The 23,047-nt window shown below is 39.8% G+C and overlaps 1 protein-coding gene across 1 annotated transcript; it reads right to left on the bottom strand.

The window, feature by feature from the left end:
• Positions 1 to 356: 356 nt before the first annotated feature.
• On the bottom strand, positions 357 to 18,668 carry LOC118801331 (adhesion G protein-coupled receptor E3-like). Its single transcript, XM_036561587.1, has 12 exons — positions 18,664 to 18,668; positions 18,503 to 18,580; positions 18,201 to 18,387; positions 17,904 to 18,017; positions 15,171 to 15,352; positions 13,226 to 13,384; positions 11,133 to 11,339; positions 10,697 to 10,929; positions 10,466 to 10,532; positions 8,280 to 8,371; positions 7,735 to 7,897; positions 357 to 455 (listed from the first exon to the last, which is right to left on the bottom strand). Exons 3-12 carry the CDS (start codon positions 18,364 to 18,366, stop codon positions 357 to 359), a joined length of 1,482 nt encoding a protein of 493 aa, XP_036417480.1. The 5' UTR covers positions 18,367 to 18,387; positions 18,503 to 18,580; positions 18,664 to 18,668.
• Positions 18,669 to 23,047: the final 4,379 nt, after the last annotated feature.

The following is a 23,047-nucleotide window of genomic DNA, read 5'->3' as shown; positions in this document are numbered from 1 at the left end:
GCATATATCTTCTTCTATAAATATGCTGTATATCTCTATTTTGTCTTATACTATTTTATTTATATCTTTTTTTTTATTTAGGCAGCTTGTAGTGAAGTGCCCACTGAATTTCATTGTATTTGTACAATGACAAAGGTATTTGTATTTGTAATTGCCATGTTTTTGTGTGGTTTTCAGTTTATTATAGGTTGAACAGAGCAAACCATACTGCTAATAGAAAATTTAAGAAAATGTAGTTTACAAATCAAAACCTACGTATTTAAAGAACAGACAGAAAGGAACAATGGAAAACAACAATAAACAAAAAGTACATTATGTTTGGATGTTCTGATCTTATTATTGAAATGCTGTTTTAATTAGTGTGTGGATGTTGGGTTTTCCATCACGTCTCTCAAAGCTGAGGGCTTGAAGCAGCAGCAAAGTGTGTTTAGCCACTTCCTGTATTGCTTTCTCACCTGGAAGTACATGATAGAATCAGGTAGTTAAAAACACTGAAAGAGAGTGACAGCACTGAAACTCAACAACATAAACATCAATAGCCAAAAGTAATTTTTTTCTCCAAGCTTTGAATTTCTTCCAAGCTAGAATTACAGGAAAGGCATGCAGATCAAAGCACATGTCTGAGTGCTGGGAGATATAACCCTTGTGTCTTTTTGAATAGTTGAGTTAAACTGCATTTCTCTTGTGCGTGTTTCACTGACCCCCAAAGCTTCGTTCTGCAAGAGAAGTCCCCATACCTGAAGCACCAGTTTCTGGTGTCAGAAGTGGGATTGGCTAATGGGGGTAAGTATTGTTTTATTTCCTCTATTCCTCCGCACAGCCGTATAGCCTGTATAGAGGGGTTCGAGTCCTCTCAAAAAGAAGTTAGTGGTTCAAGTCCCCTACCTATTAGTTTACTTAGTGCTGCCTTCCTTAATGGTCTGGTGACTTCATGCAGACATGGGGAGATCTATTTGTAAGCCCAAACCAGGTGAAGGCCCTAGGGCTTGGATGGATCAGAATGATTGTGTGGAAGCCTCAGTACCATACATTAAACCAAGGCTAAATCCTTAGGGAATGTGATAGCACTTGTTACTGTAGCCATTGGCAAAGTCGTTCTACAGCCTCCTGATCTTCCTACAACAAAGAGTATCGTTGATATTTTACCACCAGTGGAAAAACCTTATTTGTTTGTGGACACATGGTTGCAATGGTTTTGGGGTTGCAATACAACAATGAGTCATCACTCGCTGATGTCCCCACACTTAAACATCACTACAACATGCCTCTGTCAAAATGTAGAATGACAAGTGTGTAGAAAAAGAAAAAAAGTCAAAGGATACAAAACCCCCTGAAAGGGAAGAGCAGGAGGTGGAAACAGAGATCATAGTTAATAGTGGCACCTCTTTTACTTCAGCGGTAACATAACAAGTGTGTAAATACTTGGGAATAGAATGGAACCTTTTTTCCCTTATCATCCACAGTCCTCTGGGATTGTAGAAAGAACTAATTGAACCATTAATCAGCATTTAACAAAGGCGATGCAGCAAAAGGGGAGACGTAAGTAGGTAGATTTGCTGCCTTCTGTTTTGTGTGAAATAAGGATGACCCCAAGTAGCATTACTAAGAGTTCACCATTTAAGGTCTTAATGGGATGCCCTTTTGCCAATCCATGGGAGAGACGTAGGCCGGGGTTGATGCTGGCAGGAGATCTAGAAGCCCTTATAGAAGAATGCACAACTAGACTGGGGGAAAAGTTGCACAAGATTCAAACTAATGTAGCCTCTTCTCTCCGTCTTCCTACAGGAGATTCAACTCATCCTTTTGAGCCCAGTAATGTCATGCTAATGAAACGTGTTTTCTAGGAGACTAGGGGAACCTCTGTATGGCCCACTGTGTACTCTAGCCAGGACTTCTGAACTAACCGATACTCAACCTTAATTCATGCTAGTAGAATTAAGGAGGCCTCCATCGTTAAGTGAGTCTATGTTTTGATCTTTTCTCTGTGTTGCTTTTTCTCTCTCTCTGCTACTTCTTTTTTTAGACAGATGTGCAGCCCTGATTCAAGGACTGCAGTGTTCTAGGTAAGTGGACTAAACTGAGCAGGTCTGGGAGAACTTGTGTGAATTACCTGCTACCTCACTGGTCAACTATTACGGCATCTTTGAATCCCCTGCACACCACATAGCCATCCCAGGGGACTGGCTCATTAGATGGAGAGAGGAGAGTGATGCTTCCCACCTGATTCCTTCTATTGTCCAGCTTCTATGTGACAGAGGACCCACTTGCTCCCTGTGGTCGTGGGCAGTTTTCCACCACAGAACACCCATGACAGACTCGATCAATACTCAACTGATGTTTATTGCTATTATCCAGCCCCCGGCAATTGAGACAGATTTTATGTAAAATGATGGGCAGGTCTATATTATTGAATTAAGGACCGTGTATGACACCTCCTGTGTCACCATTTATATTGTTAAAGAACTCCTCTCCACGATAGTGGGAACAGACTTAGACTTGGACATTGATGGTCATGCACTCACACATCTAATCATCTTTTGAGACATTGCTGTAGAGGTCTGCATGGAATTGTTTTTCAGTCCCACTCGCTGCCACAGAAAATCGGAAAAAATGGTCCCACTCAAAACGATTTGACCAGCTCCCGCCTGCATAGTCCCACGCACATTCAATATCTGACAGAATCTAATCACAAATACATTATTCTGTGCTAAAATAACACAGCAGTCATGGTCATCAGGCTCAATGTGAAGTAACTTCACCAAATGTCATTTATTTCCAGTAAACACAAAGCAGGAATTATAATTTTTTTATTTTTGGTGTTTTGCCAGGCAGCTGTGGCTATCGGACTGAAGGCTCCGTCATCTCTCTAATGCCTGATTCACACATGCTGCCTCTGGGCGGCGTGAGTGATGCATCAGTGCGAGCGCTACAGCTTCGACGCATTGGCTTTTCATACATACAATGTTTGAGCTGTGGAGCAGCGAGACACTTACACAAACATTCCTGTTTCCAGATGGGAAAATGGTCACATCAGTCACTCTGCTCCATAAAATTGCATGGTATATTTGTTTATCCTGGACAGCTTTCTGACTTCTGATTAAGCAAAAGTTTCAAGCCTGGTACGCCAACTGGGAAATCTGTCTGCAGCACAGAATGCTAATTTAGTCATCAATTACATAAAATTCACCTCTTTAAGTTTTTACACTGTTTTCTGTTTAATTTTCATTTATTTTTATGGCTTATTTCAGTGTATTTAGCGGTGCACAGAAAAAAAAAACCTGCTACTGGTCTATTCTCTAAACACTGTGACACTTCAGTGCTGCGTCTGCAACTCTACTCTATACAAATTAATTATCGTTCTACTTTATATAAGGGTATTCATTAATTTGTGGGATATCTCTATATGACTGCTTCCGCCCGCTCCCGTGAGCAACACTGACAATTAGGTGACTGAAAGCAGCAAGCAGCAGCAGCAAGAGACTGACTGGGCAGCTGAAAAGCTTGAGTAAGAAAGCCTGAAAAGTCTAGCTAGTTGAAAGCCACTGAAAAGTGGCCAGCATAGTGTAGCACTGGTTTTCGGTTTATTTGCTTTGTGTTTATTTGGTGAATACAATATGGCTGCTGCAAATGTTTCTCCTGCCTCCAGCGTCCTCCTAGAGCCTGGGGTAGCACATGCTGGGCTACATACATGTAATTTATCCAGTCAACATTCTTATTAATGGTGACCCACCAGAACAAAGAGGATTCATATCTGGCTGCAATTCAGTCTCTGGCTTTAAATTCCTCTGGGACCCCCCTTTTGAAGCCAATGGCATCTTTGTATACCACAGTATCATCGGACAGGGTTGAATGTTTGAATGTTGCGACACCAACATAGCGACTACTTTGCCTGCCTGAGTAGATTGATATGGAAGGGAGTGAGTTTCAAGAATTAAATTAGGAAGTGCACACATGGAGTACCTGCACAAATATGCACCATCATATGATATGAAACATGAGCCATCTACGTAAACCTCCTGGCCATACCCTAAGGGACTGCAGTATTTCTGCAATCCAGATGATAGGCTTGGGCACTTTGGATGTGCAGCATTGCTGCAGGACCGTGTTGGATTAAGAGCAGGCTAGGATCCATGATCGGCAGTAATTCACAAGTCCTAGAAAGGATGGCATGCCCCTCTTCACCATGGGTGGGTTGAATGAGTGGATGAGCTTTCAACTTTAGTCTGACAGTCATTGTTTGCCCCTTGTCAGAATAGAACCCAGGACTTACTGCTTGTGCTAGATGGTGTAGCAACCGCAAAGAGCCCTCAGCACAGGTGGATTAATCTTTTCCTGTGATTAACAGGTCATTAGCATACTGTAAAATAGTACAACCTTCAGGCAGTGACAGAGTAGAGAGTGAATCATGCACAGCTGTGGCAAAAACCACGGGCGAATTGACAAAGCTCTGTGCAATCTATGTGCATTCTTTACTTCTAAATGTGAAGGCAAATAAAGGCTGTGACTCGGGGTGTACTGGAATGCAGAAAAAAAAAGGGCAGCATAAATCTACCACAGTACAGTGTGAATGGTAAGACAGAATGCTGTTAATAATTGTAGACACATTAGGGACAATAGGTGTGTGAGGGATAACAACGTGGTTAACCCTTTTCAAATCTTGTGTGAAACGCCAACCTCGCCATCCTAGCTTTCACATGGGGTTAACTGGAGTATTGTAGGGTGAGATCAATTAAAGATTGAATTACCCCTCCAATACCATTTTCCTTTTCCTCTGATAATGGGTATTGCTTGCAAGAGACAGGTTTAGTGGTAGATAATTGAGTCTTGTAGGTATCACAATTTAGGAGACCCACCCGGTCCTTGTGGGTGGCCCATAGTATGTAGGGGACCAAGCTAAGGTGTTCAGAAATGGCAAGGGGCTCACGCACAGGCTCAAAGGTATCTGAAAATGAAGAAGTTTCAGTCACCTAATTGTCAGTGTTACTCGTGGGAGCGGGCGGAAGCAGTCATATAGAGATATCCTGCAAATTAATGAATACCCTATATAAAGTAGAACGATAGATACAGAAGAAGAGCAGACTAGATTAAGGGTGTGACCTTTGTCATAGGTAGGAAAATCTACATGCTGTGTAAGTTGAAAACAGTCGCGGAGCAAATTAAAATAATCAGCATGTCTTCAAACATAAACTGCTCTTAAGTCAGCCTCCAAGTCCCCTAATCTGCTGGCCTCCGAGACCCCTGACCTACTGGACCTACTGGAGTTTCCTGACCTGCTCTATTGCCAGTCTCACAGCACAACCCAGTGTTCTGGAGAGCACTGGCCTGTTGATGCTTGTCATTAAGGCTCTTCCCAGTGCTGTAGTGAGCACTGGCCAACCGATGCCTGCCCTCATCATGCCATGAAGAGTTAGCCACCAATTCTCCAGTGGTGGCTAACTGAGGTACCTCATTTTTGGTGGCTTCCAGAGGCGCTTCAGTTCCCATACTCCAGACAGTTCCTCTTCCTGCTTCCTAGGCACATTCCACATTCTGATCCAGTGCCAGCTTCCTGCCCAGCTGGCCACCCAGCCTCCTGCTTAATGGGCCATCAACATTTCAGTTACTGTCTCAGCCTTTATGTTCATACCAGTCCCTGTTACTCTCTCTGTTGTAGTCCCTGTCACAGTCTTTGTTATGATGCTGATTAACTTCCCTGACCAGTTTTTAGCCCAGTCTTGTCCTGCCATCTGCCCAGTCTGGTGTCTCATCTTCTGTTTCACCCCCTTTGGTTCTTCTGTCCATTCTCCATTGCATTCTGCCCCATTTCAGTTATTTATTCAGTCTCTTGTTCTGTCCCATGTCCAGCCTCCTGTCTCATCCACCTTCTCATTCAATCAACTGTCTGGCCCTCATCCAGGCCCATGTCCAGATGCCTGGTTAGCCTCCCTGTCACCTGTTTGCTCCCCATTCAGTCATCTGTCCAGTCCTCTGTCTGCTCCAGCATCCAGCCTCTTGTTCTGCTTCCTGTTCAGCACCCTAACTGGTTCTGTAGTTCTGTTTCTGAACTCTCCTCTGGGCCAGCTCCTTTGGGTTCTGTTCTGTGCCTTAGGAGCTGCATGTTAGAGAGGGGGCTTCTGTACCATCCTTGCTCTGTATCTGTCTCTGTCTGCCTTTGTTTACCTTCCCTCTTGTGTCTAGACATGTGCTTCTGTTTTTGTTTTCCCTTTATTTCCAGTGTCAGAATGTGAAAATAAGATGTGTGCTGCTTATTACTTTGTTTTATTTGTTAATATTCACAGTTCAGTGATTTTGAAGTTGAACTGCAAATGCAGGAAATAATAATTCTGATTATTCTAACATTATAGTTCCTGCTGCATAAGCCAGTGTGATAAATTTACTGGCCCTCAGAATACTCCAAATGCTTACTCACTACCATGCTTCCAAAAAGTTGGGACAAACTGCAAAACTAAAATTAGTTTACATGATTCAAGTGTGTACATCTTGTGTACTTTATTTAAGTTGATTGGAGAGCCTGCCAGAAAGACAATCATGTCTGCAGCACTCCACTCAGGGCTTTGTGGTGAAGATAGAGCTCAAATGGATGACAAGAAACATTCTATGATCTGATGAAACCAAGAATGAACTTGTTGGTCTGAACACAGAGCATTCCCTCTGGAAGATACCAGGCATTCTTCATAACCTGGCCAATCTCTATGGTGAAAAAAGGTGGCAGTAGCATTATACTGTGAGTATATAATTCAGCAGAAGAGACTGGGAAGGCTTGTCAGGATTGAGGAAAGATGATCAGGTCAAAAGAGAGAGAAATCCTTGAGGAAATCCTGCCCAGCAGCATTCAGCACCTTGAAATAAGGCAAATGTTCACTTTCCAACATGACAGTGATATGGAATACATGCAGCCAAAACAAATTCAGGGGTTGCTCCAGACCAGGTCCAAGTGCTTGCTGGTCTCCTTAGGCTTTCCAAGCGCCGGTTTTGTTTCCTGCTCCTTTTTCTTGCCGTCCATCCACTTCCTTTGTGCTCAGCTGCCTGTGCTCCCTGCCAGCTTTGTTCCTGCTGGCTCCACCTTTGCTTCTTGTAGCACAGCACCCTCTGGTTAATTTCCTGCCAAAGTTGCTCACTTCTGGCAGACTTAAGCAGCCCCACTTATGACACCACTGTTATGTTCCCAAATAGGAGGTGGTACAAGGAACAATTCTGTAAAATGTGCTCTTTAATGGCTTACAACATGGTTTGGTGGCAGCCAAAGAATTGAAACCACCCCCTGAGCAGTGGGGGAAACAATCTCACATGAACTTTGCATGCATGGTACATCAGCAGTTAAATATAAGAGCTTGTTAAGTAGCTACATAAACACTCATACACCGTGTATAGCACAACAATAGTAGAGAACAGGTGATGGATTTTGAGATAGACGTTTGGGTCTTTGTTTGATTAGTTACTTTTTTTATTTATGGATGTCTGCAGCATATACTAACGGCATGGCAAGTGCTATGGATTAGCACAAAGATGCAAGCACACCATTCACATACATCTTTAATAAAGATGAACGAGGTTTAAAGCTACAGACTCTACCTCACCAAAAGGCTGGAAAGGAACAATATTGAATAAAAGTGAACAAAGACAGAAACAAGTTCAAACTAATTTACCTGGTAGTAGAAAAAAGACAAATCACTAAGTGAAAGTGGCATGTTTAGGATAAAATGCTAGTTGAATAAGATACAAGCGATGACTGACCTCTTGGTTGAAGATGCAGTGGACCAGGAAGATGAAGGTGCCCTGCTGGGAGTTGAGGAACAGGAAGACAATCTCCAACACCCTACTGCCATTTACGAAGAAACCCAGGATCCAGGGACAACCGAGGATGACAATCTGAATCAGTGTTTTAAAGACAAGAATTCTAGAGATACAGAGAAAGAGAGAGAGAGAGAGAGAGAGAGAGAGAGGAGAGAGAGAGAGAGAGAAGGTGGATTCTGCCTGTTTATCTTTATTTTATATGTTAGTGGATACATCATGGTTGGCGTACCATAGTGCATAACACCTCTGTCCTCCACATGAGACACTGAGCTTCAATTCCTCACTTGAGCAAGAACAACACATTATACTAAAGTGTCATTGAGCAAAACCCTTACAGATACATTCATCTACCTCTGTAACTAGATTAAACTGTAAATTACTCCAAATAAGAGTGTAATAAATGGAAATCAAAACTTTAACAAAAGATCAAAGAATTCAATATGTGCATGTCAAATTGTGACAATAAGATGTGTGCTTTTTGTTACCTCATTTGTTTGATTTGGGAAAATTCACTGTTCAGTCCTGCCACGTTTTTTCTCAGAGTGATGATGATCATGACGAAGAAGATCAAGTTGAACTGCAAATGTAGGAAACAATTATTCTGATTATTGCAACATTATAATTCCTGATGCATAATCCAGTGTGATATATGTAATGGCCCTCAGAATACTCCAAATGCTTATTCACCTACAATGCTGTTTCCAAAAAAGCTAGGAAACTGCAAAGTGTAAATAAAATCAGAATGTAATGATATGAAAATAATTTAAACCTTGTGTTTAATTGAAAAATAGTACAGAGACAACATATTAAATGTTGAAATGAAGAAATTGTATTGTCTTTAAAAATACACAGATCAGGCATAACATTATGACCACCTCCTTGTTTCTACGCTCATTGTCCATTTTATCAGCTCCACTTATTATATAGGTGCACTTTATAGTTCTACAGTTACAGACTGTAGTCCATCTGTTTCTCTGCATACTTTCTTAGCCCCCTTTTACTCTGTTCTTCAGTGATCAGGACCCCCATGGACCCTCACAGAGCAGGTACTATTTGGGTGGTGGATCATTCTCAGCACTGCAGTAACACTGATGTGGTGGTGGTGTGTTAGTGTGTGTTGTGCTGGTACCAGTGGGTCAGACACAGCAGTGCTGCCTGATCAGTGTATATGCTCATTTTAAATTTGATACCAGCAACAAATTTTATAAGAGTTGGGAAAGTGGCAACAAAAGTCTGGTAAAGTTGGCTAATGCTAAAAAAAAACCATCTCATAACTAATTACGTTGGTTGACAACAGAGTAGTAGCATGCTTGGATATAAAAAGAGCATCGAGAAAGGCTGAATCTTTCAGAAGATCGGGAGGGGTTCACCACCCTGTGAAAGATTGTGTAGGCAAATAGTGAACAATTCAAGAACAAACTTTATCAATGTATGTCACACACCTGCATTGCACACACTTTTTATTTCTCTCTCCCCTTTCACCCTACCAAACTACTATACAGATGTACGGTGGACCAATGAGGACATCGTTGATGCTTGGCTGTGCTCTTCTGTCCACCAATCAGAATCACTGCTGTCTGCTGAGGGGCAGTTCTTGGCAAAATAAAAGGATCCACCTGAGAGGAATCATGTGTGGGAGCATTTAGCATGTCTGAGACTTTTGGGGTACCAGCAGTACTGTTAAGCAGCGCTACTTGATGGACTTGAAAATGTAGCCAGTAAAAGGCAGTCTCATTTTGTTGCTCCCTCTCTTTTTACTTGTCACTCTCTCTCGCTTTTCTCCCTCCAGCGTGATGTGTGGACAGTCAAATTTGAGTGCACCTATTCATACACGGTAGTTGTATCGTTAGACAGATCAGGTAAGGGTTGGGTGCAAGGGACAAGGCTGAAAACCAATGCTGGATGGCTATAACTTTTGGGCACTCAGGCTGCTCTGCATTTAAAAGAGACACAGTTCTATAGTGGAATGAAATGCATGGGCTCTGGAACACTTCTAAAAATCATTGTCTGTGAACACAGTTTACCACTGCATTGACAAATGCAAGTTAGCACTATCATGCAAAGAAAACCAGGCAAAGGAGGGCAGGGACCTTCTGGCTTGTTATCAGCACACAGTTAAAAAGCAGGCATCCATGATGGTACAGAGGTGCGTTAATACACATGGCATGGGTGACTTGCACATCCGTGAAGGCAACATTAATGCTGAGCAAAACATACAAATTTTGGGGCAAAATATGCGCCATCCAGATGACGTCTTTTTCAGGAAAGGTCTTGCTTCAAAGACCCTGAACTGATGATCAACTGAAACCCTGTATCAATCAAGAATGTGAAAACATTTGACTTTCCAAACTAAAGCAATTTGTCTCCTCTGTTCCCAAACACTTACAGAATGCTGTTAAAAGAAGAGACGATGTGACACAGTGGTAAACGTGTCCCTAACTCAACAAATTCAAAATGGACAAATATTAAAAAAAAAACAAAACAATTAAAAACATTTGTCAGTTTCAACATTTGATATGTTGTCATTGTAATATTTTGAATTAAATATAGGGTTTAAATGATTAGCACATCATTAAATTCTGATTTTATTTACATTTTGCACAGCATCCCAACTTTTTTTGAAATGAGGCTATACAAAAACATACTGTAGAAGAGATTTCTTGGAACTTACTATAATAATAAAACACACGGGACCAAGAAAACTCCAGACAAAGTCCCTGTCTGTCTTAATCCAACATCTGCACAAAGGAAGACACAGAATATGTCACAGATTGTCATCTGTAGAATACATCACAGGATCTGCGTTAAACAGGAATTGCTGAATTAAATCAATTCTAATTAAGAAATTAAATTCTAACTGAGAAAGTAGTCTAATGAAACCACGCCCACTCTACGTTCTTACTTTTTACTGCCGTATCCATCAGGAAACAGTCCAACAGACATGCCCACCACAATCAGAGGAATAATGTATCCAATCACAATCAAACATTTCCAGCCGAGCACTTCCTTCTGCTTTGATCTGATCTTTGTGAGGTTCTTCACAGAAATCAAGAGAAGAACAGCTTCAAAGAACATCCACACAAAAGCGGAGAGAAAGAGGAAGTGCAGAACACCTGCCATTGCTGCACACAGCAGCTGAACAGAGAGAGAGAGAAAGAGAGAGAGAGAGAGAGAGAGAGAGAGAGAGAGAGAGAGAGAGAGACAATGAATGAATATCAGAAAACACTGCTACTTTATTATATTTTAACACTCTTTAATCTGAAGCATGTTATACTTTAGTATTACCATTATATTTATCCACAGCTGATGAGGTACAAATACAAGTAAATAATTCTCACCTGAATCCTGACGATGTACTGCAGGAATTTCTGTGTGAGAAGGAAGAGGAGGTGAGCCAGAAACAGGCTGATGCACAGGTTTATCAGTGGAGCGAGGTTAACTCTCATGTTTCGACGACAAAGGGCAAAGGTCAACAGAGACAAACTCAGGAAAAACAGCCCCACTGCCACAGCCACCATGCTGAGTAGCTCCAAGAGAGGGTCACTCTGGAAATGAACAGTAAATACTTCATTATCTCATTTCTTATTCTGATTGTAATGATAAATAATTTACTTTAAACCAAAGAAAAAAAAAGGAAAATATGTTTTGGCCCACAATTTACTTATAACAAACGTTAAAATATGCTAATATTGAGTAAAAAACTTTTCTGCACTTACTTAGCTCATGCATAGCAGGTGACAATACTGTGTTTACATCTATAAATTGATTTTGTAAAATATCTTTGTGTACCACATACATAGTAAATTAAAAAAAAAGCTGAAAAGGCTGAATATTAGTATACTTTTCAGTTTGCATTGGTCATTTTATAGCTGTTATCCTGAAATGATCATATTGGCTTCAACATTCTTTTCAAAGCAATTTTAGCTCTTTTTTCCACCTTCAAAGCAAATAATTAAGTGTAGGAGAACTGCGTACCTCCTTTGAAGCAGCCAAGTGTGACAATGGCAAGGAAAAACTCAAATCAAGAGGAAGTACCCTTGACAGGAGGCAAGTTTGAGACCCATCCTCTTTTTGTCAACACCGGATAGCAAAACAAAACGTGACAAAACCAATTAGCAAACATTTGAAGTATGCAGGTGAAATTATGCGTTGCCTTGTTTTCCCACAGCCTCAGAAAAAAGGTGCTGAACTGTCACTTTGTCTTATCACTGGAGTGGTACCCTCAGTTGCAATCCATTGCAATGATATATTTAAAGTTGCAACAACTCCACACAGCCTGTTTTGTCTCTAGGCTTATTTTTATATCATTGCTCTGCATTTAAACATTAGAGAATGAAAACGTATAAATATGTACCTTTCCTCTGGAAAAAAAAAAACTTCTTTAAGGTACACAGTAGGACCTTAAAACTGTTATTGCACCTTTAAGGGTACATTTACATTGTACCCTGATGGACAAAAAATGGACCTGCACTGTACCTTTTTTCTGACAGTGCAAGAGCAGGGTTAAGAAACTGTATTAAAGCAGATAGAGTCAGCAGGATTTTAGATACTTGTAACAGTCAGGGCTTTAGGACTTTGGGGTAAATAATAGCTTGGCAGCCTGCTCCTTCAGGAATGTAAAATGCAGAGTGTAGGTAGGCCTCACACGAGTTACATAGTCAGGAAATCAATCCTATCTGTTAGAGGCTATCCTGTTGTGTGATCAGTTCATTGAACAAGGTTATTGATGCTAAGCCAGGAGCTGAAAGGGTGTTCAATAAACAGCTTGAAGAAAACTTGCGTCTCGTCAACATGGACACATAGCCTGGTTTTATTGAATGGGTAGCAGAGGGGAATATTTAGAACTCACGTTGCCCAGGGACTCTAAGGCTATGTTCACACAAAAGGTGAAAGCGCCAAATCTTTTTTCTCAGAAAATCAAATTTTTTGTTAGACTGTTCACATTATCTTTTAAATACGACCTACAGGCAACACTAACCTGACCAGATCACGCTCACACAAGACTCCCCTAGTCAATGAGAGGATCATCAGGTAACTCATGCAGTTAGTCCTTAAGATGCCCCACCCCCTGTCCGAATGACTTTAATCCCTACAGTTTTTTCACTGATTTCCATCACAACCTGAACAATCAATAGGGGCTGCTGCTCACTTGGCTGTACAGAATATAATTTTAAATCATTTTAGTCCTTGGCAGTAAGTAGGGTAAAATGGTTTTATGATAGAGTAAGTCACTAGGATGGTGTCATTTCAGCTGAAGCAGATGTAACTGGCAGGAATTAAGAACCTTATGACTTTCAGGGCTTTGGGACCTTGAGGCAAATGATACCTTTTAAGAGTAAAAAATGTTAGTAATTATTATAAGTTTCTTAAATCCAGTCAATCATGCATATGTTTTTTTTAAATCTTCAGTTGTTCTTACATCATCTGAGACTTGGTCTGGGTTGGTCTGCATGATGAGAGCGAAGGTTGACAGGTGAATGCAGGAGCACACAGAGTGGCTGCTGTTGGTCTGGAGAAGGGAACACCCATCTTCATCCCATACAGTGTTATTCCAGTACACACAGGAAAGTGTACCATTAGGATCAATTTGCTGGAAAAAGAGAAAGGAAATGATTGTCTTTGAGGCTGTGGTAATCATATTGTGCAGTATAAAAAGGAGATTGCTGCTGTATTGCTAATGTACATACAGTGCTGTGTAAAAGCATCTGCCCCTTCCCAGTTTCCTCTATTTTTGCATATTTGTCACACTTTAATGTTTCAGATAATTAAGCTACATTTAATATTAGGCAAAGTTAGCCCAGGTAAACACAAAATGCTTTTAAATGACCATTCCATTTATTAAAGGAAAATGCTGTTCAGCCCTACCTGACCCTGTGTGAAAAAAGTTATTGCCCCCTTTGCTACTAAATCAACCAATTAATCAAATTCAATTGACTATTGGGTTCAGTTTCACTAGCCACACCCAGGCATGATTACCGCCAGACCTGTTGAACCTAAATGTAATTTAAATAGAACCTGGTAATATAAAGCTAGAATGTCTCATAAAGCAGCACATGATGCCATGTTGTAAAGAGATTTAAATACAGAGGCATAGAAAAGGAATTGACATTGGTGATCCTTCCCCATGGCCGGCCTATCAAAATTTAGTCAAGAACACACTGACAACTCAGGAGCTTGTAAAGAGACGAAGAGACCCAACGAAACATCTAAGGAACTGCCGGCCTCAATTGCCTCAGTTAAGGTCAATGTACATCATTCCACAATAAGAAAGACACTGGGCAAAAATGAGATCCATGGGAGAGTTGTAAGGTGCAAACCGCTGCTGATATCCTATGGACTGATGAGTCGAAGGTGGACCTTTTTGGAAGACAGGGGCCTGTTACATCTGCATTCCACCATAAGAACATCATACCAACAGTCGAACAGGGTGGTATTAGTGTGATGGTTTGGGGCTCCTTTGAATCTGCAAGACCTGGACAACTTGTCATAAATGATGGAACCATGAATTCTGCTCTTTATCAGAAAATCCTGAAGGATAAAACCTACCTATCAGTTTGTGACCTAAAGTGCAGTTGGATTATGCATTTGGACATTGATTCGAAGCACACAAACAAGTCCCCCCTCTGAATGGCTCAAAAGAAACAAAATGAAGGTTTCGGAGTAGACGTCTTGCCAGCCACTCACCATTTAAATCTTTCACCAAGACTGAATTTATTGTCTACACAATATAGCTCACCTCCACCTCTGCTCAATGACTATAACACAGTAATGGTGGTAAATGACAATATGCCAGCTGTAACATACTGTCCTCTCCCCAGTTATTGATATCTCTGGTAAAGATGAGTGAAAAAGTTTATAAGAAATTCAACCTTTGGTAAATTAGCTTAACCTCATGCTGACTCATGTTGATCTGGACATATGTTTTGGATCACTGTCCTGCTAGAAGATCCAGTGATGACCCATTTTTCTTTTCTTGGTAGAGGCAGACAAATTTTAATTTTAAACGTCAGTTGATCAGAGGCTGTAAAATTTCTGTTAAAGGGCACAGAGAAGCCACAGCCAGTATTTAATATCAGCCTCAGAATAAGTGGGTCTTTTTAATAGTGTCCTCACAGTATTTTGTGCTTTGGGATGGAAACTGTAAATTGCAACAGCTACATTTTGTCAAAGGGGCAAAAGTTCAAAAGATCAGTGACCACTTCTTTGATCTTATCATGTGTTTTAGCTGGCTGTTATGTCTTTATAGTAAATTGCATCAGCCACTTTTTATTGCCATAATAAGGTGGTCAGCTGCATAAAGCATCATTAAATATATGCTTATATTATAGAATAAGGCTTTTTAAATTAGAAATTAAATTTATCATCAGTAAACTCACTTCGATGTGTTCCAGGGTGAAGTTGACCGGTCTTGAGAGCTGTGTGTTGGTGGTTTTGGGCAGAGTTGCTGACACCACAATGGACATCATGGTTTTTACCGTGTTGTTAGTTGTGTTAAAGAAACTGGGTTTCAGCATGCTCGCCATGCTAGAGAAGCTCATGAAAGCTGCAGCAGCTGATCCTGAAGCACAGCAAAAAAACTATATTACGATAAGGAGAAGTGTCTACTCAAACACATTAAACACAATGATCTCTATCAAACAACCACCACCTTCCTTCCTTATAGCTTTTTAGGTAATAATATGTAAGCCTCACAATAAAACACAAGACTCAAACTGTTCTTTTCATGAAAGCAAGAACAATATTTCTGTCTGTTGTTACTTACAGTATTTCTGATACATGTGCAAAATTTCTGAACATCAGAAATGTTAAACATTTCCATATCCACCAGGGCTGATTCTAGACCCTTTTTAGTGGGGCTCAACCCCCATGTATTTAGTCTCAGCTCTCCTAAAAATGTCATTTTCTCCCAACTTACTTCTGTGATCTGTTTTTCTCCACTTTTACTACTGTGCTACAAGCAACAATCAGCAAAGTATCCTCTGAGTTCTCCCCGTCATTTTGTGATTTCATGACTTGAACTATACAGAACAAACATTCCATAACCCGCTATTGCTCAGTCTGAATGACAGGTGATAGGCAGCACTGAGGTGCCTCAAAATATAGCTGGCTAGCTAAGATCTCGATAGATCAGGCTAGTGATTTTTCCTTCTCAAACATATCTAATTACACTAATCTGTTAATTGCCAGATTTAGTGGGTGTGTTTGAGAAGGGGAATTACAAAACTGCTCTGTAAAGTTACAATGTTGAATGACATTGTAGTCTTTACTTATTCAGAAAATTACATATTGTGGTGTCGGCAAAAGAAGAAACACAGGGGAAGCCATTATCTGCCACAAGAAGGGCTCTTTCTTGAAAATACCAGCCAAAAGAGGCATGTACAGGACACTGACCTCGAGGGGGAGCCACACACTTCACCCCAACGGTGACCCCCACACACATAAACCCACAACACTGACACTAAATAACACAAATAACATGTACACATAACTTAAACTAACAGAAAACAACAAGGTTTCCTGCCTTCCACCCAATGACCGTTGGGATAGGCTCCAGCACTCCTTGCAACCCAGGAGGATAAGCAGCTTAGATAATGTGTGTGTGTGTGTGTGTGTGTTTGGTTCCAGACGTATATACACTATATTGCCAAAAGTATTCACTCGTCTGCCTTCACACGCATATGAAGGGACACAACATTCTTAATCCATAGGGTTTAATATGATGTTGACCCACCGTTGGCAGCTATAACAGCTTCAACTCTTCTGGGAAGGCTTTCCACAAGGTTTAGGAGTGTTTTCGGGAATTTTTGACCATTCTTCCAGAAGCGCATTTGTGACACTGATGTTGGACGAGAAGGCCTGGCTCGCAGTCTCCTCTCTAATTCATCCCAAAGGTGTTCTATCGGGTTGAGGTCAGGACTCTGTGCAGGCCAGTCAAGTTCTTCCACACCAAACTCGCTTATTCATGTCTTTATGGTGCGCAGTCATGTTGGAACAGGTAGGGGCCATCCCCAGACTGTTCCCACAAAGTTGGGAGCATGAAGCATTAAGAGTTCCTTACACTGGAACTAAGGGGCCGAGCCCAACTCCCAAAAAACAACCCCACACCATAATCCCCTCTCCACCAAACTTCACACTTGGCACAATGCAGTCAGACAAGTACCGTTCTCCTGGCAACCGTCAAACCCAGACTCGTCCATCGGATTGCCACACTCTACGCTGTTCTTGAGCTAATCTGCAGGACACATGAAGTGTGGAGGTCTGTAGCGATTGACTCTGCAGAAAGTTGGTGACCTCTGCGCACTATGCACCTCAGCATCCGCTGACCCCGCTCTGTCATTTTACGTGGTCTACCACTTCGTGGCTGAGTTGCTGTCATTCCCAATTGCTTCCACTTTGTTATAATACCACTGACAGTTGACTGTGGAATATTTAGTAGCGAGGAAATTTCATGACTGGACTTGTTGCACAGGTGGCATCCTATCACAGTACCATGCTGGAATTCACTGAGCTCCTGAGAGCGACACATTCTTTCACTAATGTTTGTAGAAGCAGTCTTCATACTTAGGTGCTTGGTTTTATACACCTGTGGCCATGGAAGTGATTGGAACACCATCAATGATTTGGATGGGTGAGTGAATACTTTTGGGAACATAGGGTATCTTTTAGTTCCATCAGTAGCACCTGATTAAATTTAATGAAGGACTGATTAGATAAACTAGGTTTTGGGTGGTAAAATACAGGGCTTCCTAGCGGACAAAATGGTTTTTGAAAATGGTTAACATACTCACACCTATCAAATCACAATATTTTTTTTCTTTGTGTTAGGTAATATGTGCCTTCCGCCCAGATGAATACCATACATATTTTTTCACATGGCCTAAGAGTTTTGCACAGGACTGTATATAGTGAATTTGAGAATATAATTGAATGCACTGTCCCTTTGTTTTTAATGTCTTAAAGTGACTCATTACTTAATACACCATTTCCAAAATAAGAATCTAAATCATTGCTTTTTCACATCCTTTTGACAGTAATTGGCCACTTTGGGATTAAGAGTAGAGTGTTCCAGTAATGAGATCTGTGAAAGCATGTAAAGATTGCTACTATACCATTATTATTCTTTGAAATCTGGATGAGGTCAATGTCCATCTGAGTGCTGTTTATCCTCAGTTGAGGGATTTCATTCATGGAAGCTTTTGGTCCAACTGAAAAGACTTGAATGTCTGAGAACCATAAACCATAAGTCATAAACCATATACACACATAGCTATGCCATACTAGTGAGATATCTTTGTTTCAGTATATTTGGACAAACTAGTTTTTGCTTCTGGATCTTGGTGAAAGATCCAGTGTTGGAAATAGTGGGTGTAATTCAGTCACTAAATTGTGCTTATGTAGTTGTTTACCTAAGCCATTGCGAGAGATGGAAACGGATTCAGTGGTCTCTGTTGGCTTCACCAATGTAGACACCAGTTTCTCAGTCCTATTCAGCACTGTGTTCCCATAAGATGCGATTTTTTCTGGACTTGCTGTTTCAACCTTTAGAAGCTGCTCCTGGGTATTCAGCACCATGTCTAAATACTTTACTACTACCTGATCAATAATTAGAGGGAAATTTACAAACATTAACATATTGCATACAGAACACAGCGGAGGTTTCTTTTGTACTACTATTTTATTTCTTGATCTAATTTATTACAAAACTTACTTGTGGTGGGAGCACTTGAGCAGTGATGTTCTCAAGTTGGTTAAACAAATTCTCTCCACATTTTGGTGTGAAATTGTCCTGAAACAAAAAGTCAGTTAAAAGTATCTATTTTGAAGAAATCATAATCAACAGACATAATGTGTAATTAAATTGTCACAAACCTTGCATTCTGTAGATACTGTAATATTTGGCACTGAAAGAATAAACATTAAGAGAACATGTCAGAGTTTTTGTTACAGGTGAATGTAAAATGAAAACTGCAATGTTTTCAATATGCCTGTGGAAATAAGCTAACATGCTTACAGGCTGTTTTTTATATACATTGTCAATACATTAATAATTCTGGAAATGTATATCAATATTGAAACCACCTAATATTAATAACTCCCTAATAACCCCCTTAATCAAAATGTCCTCAAACTTCACACATGGAATAAACTTTTAATTTCAATGTACATGATTCAAGTGTGTCAGTTGGTGATATATGAAAAAATACTTAACATCAACCCAACTAATTTTGGTGATGTCACTGACGGTTATTTTTGGATTTTTCTTCACAACTCTCACAATGTTTCTATCATCAGCTGCTGTTTTCCTCACCAAACCTGTTCAAACCCTGGTTTATCTCAGTTTCCATGGTTCAAAGTTGTCAGTTGGAGATATATGAAAAAATGTTACATCAACGCAATTAATGTCTTTCAATTTTATTCTGTTTGCAAGAAGTGTTCTCATTTAGCATTGTTCATTCATGCACAACCAATTGCAATTTTTACTTACATTTAACTAACATTTGAATTATGTACAGTTAGTGTCAGAATTTTTGTCACCCTTGGTAAAGTTAAAAAAGTTCATGAAAATTGTCTTTATAGATAATTGGCCAGTTCATTCTCACACTTAAAATATGATAGAAAACTTAGTAAACGTAGTCTAAGAAGGCAAAAATATAAGGTGACTGTCCATACAAAAATGGTTAAATCACCACAGAAAATTAAGCTTTTGACATGGTTATCAAAGTCCCTGGACCAAACCCCTTTGAAGACCAGTGGGGTGAGTTGAAGAAGTAATTCCAAAAAGAATGTATAGAAAGGTTATATGGTCCTGGACGATGTAGAGAAATTTTGTATTGAGGGAATTTATTATGCTGTATTTTCCAATCCAGTCAAGCATTACAGGACAAGATTCATCACTCTTATTTTGGCAAAGGGAGGTTGCACAGAGTACTAAATGCAGGGATTCAAAATAGTGACAGGTGTTTTTATTTATCTTTTCTTAGAATTAATTATCTTTGACTAAAGCTAAGATTTCTCTGATATTTTCAGGGTGAGTTAATTGACCACTTAATCATTTTTTTTTTTCATTTTTTACCCATCCTGTGTGTTATTCTCTGTGTTATTATTAATAATAACACCCATCCTGTGTGCTATTATTAACACACAGGAACGGTACTATTACCTCAAAAACATAAACAAGAAAAATGAAACCAAATCATTTTTTGAACTGAAGGTCTTGCTTTGAGCATGAGATTGTGCTGCAACATAATATCTGGCAATAGTATAGACCTTCATACTATTTTGAATTTTAAATGATTTCATACCATATATATTGCATTATCTCAAATATGCAGTGTATTTATAGTCAAGGTTGCTCTTGTTGTTTTTGTTATTATCTAGTTGTACAGAATCAAATGAAATATCATGAAATTCAAATGTACCTGGTGTCTCATCAGCAGGAGTTAAAGCAGTAATATCTAAAACAAGACAAGCCAGTGTCAAAACACACTCAATAAATAGGACAATTACATTAAAACAGATTTCTTTTCTGAAGAATATAAGTGCTTGCAAGGCAAGAAAATCATAGCTCCTATTGATATATGGATGAATGAATGCAAGAATGAATAAATAGAATCATCCTACATACGACGTACATCCATATCTTAGGTACTGCCCCACGAATACAGTAACACAGACATCCGCACCTGAGTTCTACCACACTTATGCAGTAACACAGACATCCATACCTGAGTTCTACCACACTTATACAGTAACAGAGACATCCATACCTGAGTTCTACCACACTTATACAGTAACAGACATCCATACCTGAGTTCTCCCACACTTATACAGTAACAGACATCCATATCTGAGTTCTACCGCACTTATACTGTAACACAGACATCCACACCTGAGATCTATCACACTTATACAGTGACATAAACATCCATACCTGAGTTCTACTCAACTAATACAGTAACAGGCATGCATATCTGAGTTCTAACACATATGTACCCTCTCACACATATAGGCAAACATCCATACCTGTGGACATTCACACAAGCATACATATGAGAATAAAAAAATTTATTTAAACCAGAGAGAACAGCAGCCAGATATGAGCTAACAAGATAAAAATAAGTAAAAGAAAAACAAAAGTTGAGTTACGTACAAAAACAGTGTATCAAGTTTCTCAACAATTCCTACACTCTCCTTATAGGAGTATTCAAGTGGCAAATTTGAGAGGATACATTCGAATTTTAGCTTTTATTTCCAGATAAGTATCTCTAGATGTTTGCTCTTGAACATATTTACATCTAAACGTCATCTAGATGGCACCTTTCAGACTCCCCATTTTTAGGCAAACAAAAGACTTAAACTAAATTAAAGTAATAAATGCTTAATATTGGGATGAATGTCCCTTACTTGCATTAACTGTATCAAGAGACTGACATCACTCCTCTTTTGTGATGATTTTCCAGGCAGCTTCTTTCAGTTGTGGTTTGTTTTGTGGTTTTTCTCCTTTTCCTCTTCAGGAGACGAACTGGTGCTCAATTGTTTTAAGGTCTGGTGATTGACTCGACCAGCCTAAAACCTTCTACTTTCTTTCCTGATGAAGTCCTTTGTTGTGTTGACAGTGTGTTTTCGGTCTTGGTTGGCTGACAGAATGTTTCTGTAGACTCCTCAGTTCATTTTTCTGTTCATTTCGAGTTGCAAGCCCAAGCCATGTCCTACCTCCACTGCACTCGACTAACGAGCTTGCATGTTTCGTATCATGAGCAGATCCTTTCTTTCTCCACATTTTGGCCTTTCCATCACTTTGGTAGAGTTTAATCTTGGTCCCATTAGTCCATACAACTCTGTTGCAGAACCTTTGCAGCTCATTTCTGTATTTCTTAGCAGATTCACTTGAAAAATGAGCGGGTTCAAACTAAAGGTACCATGTTCTAAATTGTTTAGCATATGTAAAGATATAAATATCAGGAAATAAAAGCTGAAATCCCTTTGTGTCATATTCATCTTTTGATCTGAAACCAAAATCCAAAACATGTCTTAAAAAAATATATGGGCTTGTTGTTCCAATACTTTGGGAGACTGTAGGCGTTATTTTTCTTCTCCTGACACAGTTAATCCAATTTGAACCACAGAATGTACAGACTTTGTTGAAACATAATTTTATAGATACTTTTAGCAAGAAATGTGTTTTTCAATCATATTATCATTATTTTGTGAACTTGGGTTACGTTAACATTACCAGTTTGAAGTGGTTGAAGTGAATTTTTGCCCTAATGTGATTTAGATCTGATCTTTTCAGGGCTGTGTGGACACGCAAATCTGATCTTTTCAAATCCGACCTTAGCCATTTTCATATGTGGTCCTAGATCAGACACGTATCTAATTTGTGGCCATGCAACCTTAATGTGCTTTTTTGTGCATGCGCCATCATTCAGCATTACCTTGGCAGCAGCGCCGAACAGAAGTTAAAGCCTGTAAACAATGGAAAAGCAACACATCTGACCTTTTCCGGCTTTGTCTTGCTCTAATAATGAACAGTTGAGAGCTGTTCAGAGTTAAATATCTTCACAGCGAAGGCTCGTTCTGCTAATTAGTTTATTTGCTGATGATGCACGACACACGTGATTAGGAACTGTGCCAGTTCATTCACATTAATGACAGATTTGGATCATTTACCTAAACAAGTGTGAACCATCATGTCACAGAGATCTGATTTGAGCGATGAGGGTTGTAATGTGAACATAGCCTTAAAACTTTTGAAGCCTTCTGAACTTCATGCTATAGGCTTTCTGCCTTTTGTCTATTTTAGAATTTATTTCTTTCCCTTTTTTCTTCTGTCTTTCTTTTTTTCTTTCTCCACTAGGTGACATAGTTTACCACAACTGAGAATGTGTAGTAGTTGACACCATGTACATGTGTTCATGAGCAGCACTGCTCACATCCTTATCTGCATCCCTTTTGTCTATTTTGAGTATTAAAATCTATATCCAGTAGGGGGGCAGATCAGGGCTGAAACATCCCCTGCCACAGAATGAAAGCAGGATGTGTCATCACCCAGTCTCAAGTCAGAAGCTATTTTATGGAAATGCTTAACATCTTTCAAAGGACAACAGATGAAAATTTGTCTTTTTGGCAAGGTCTGGCAGAAATAGGAAAAGAGGGTATAAAACTGAAGCCTAAATGGAAGCCTAATAAAACACTTGTAAAATGATTCACCATTTAAACCTTAAAACATAGAAAGAGTACCTGCACAGTAAGC

The sequence above is a fragment of the Colossoma macropomum genome, unplaced genomic scaffold, assembly GCF_904425465.1.
Source record: "Colossoma macropomum unplaced genomic scaffold, Colossoma_macropomum, whole genome shotgun sequence".
Classification (NCBI taxonomy): Eukaryota; Metazoa; Chordata; class Actinopteri; order Characiformes; family Serrasalmidae; genus Colossoma; species Colossoma macropomum.
Note: the sequence above shows the minus strand (reverse complement) of the source record. Positions and strands in the feature narration are given on the sequence as shown.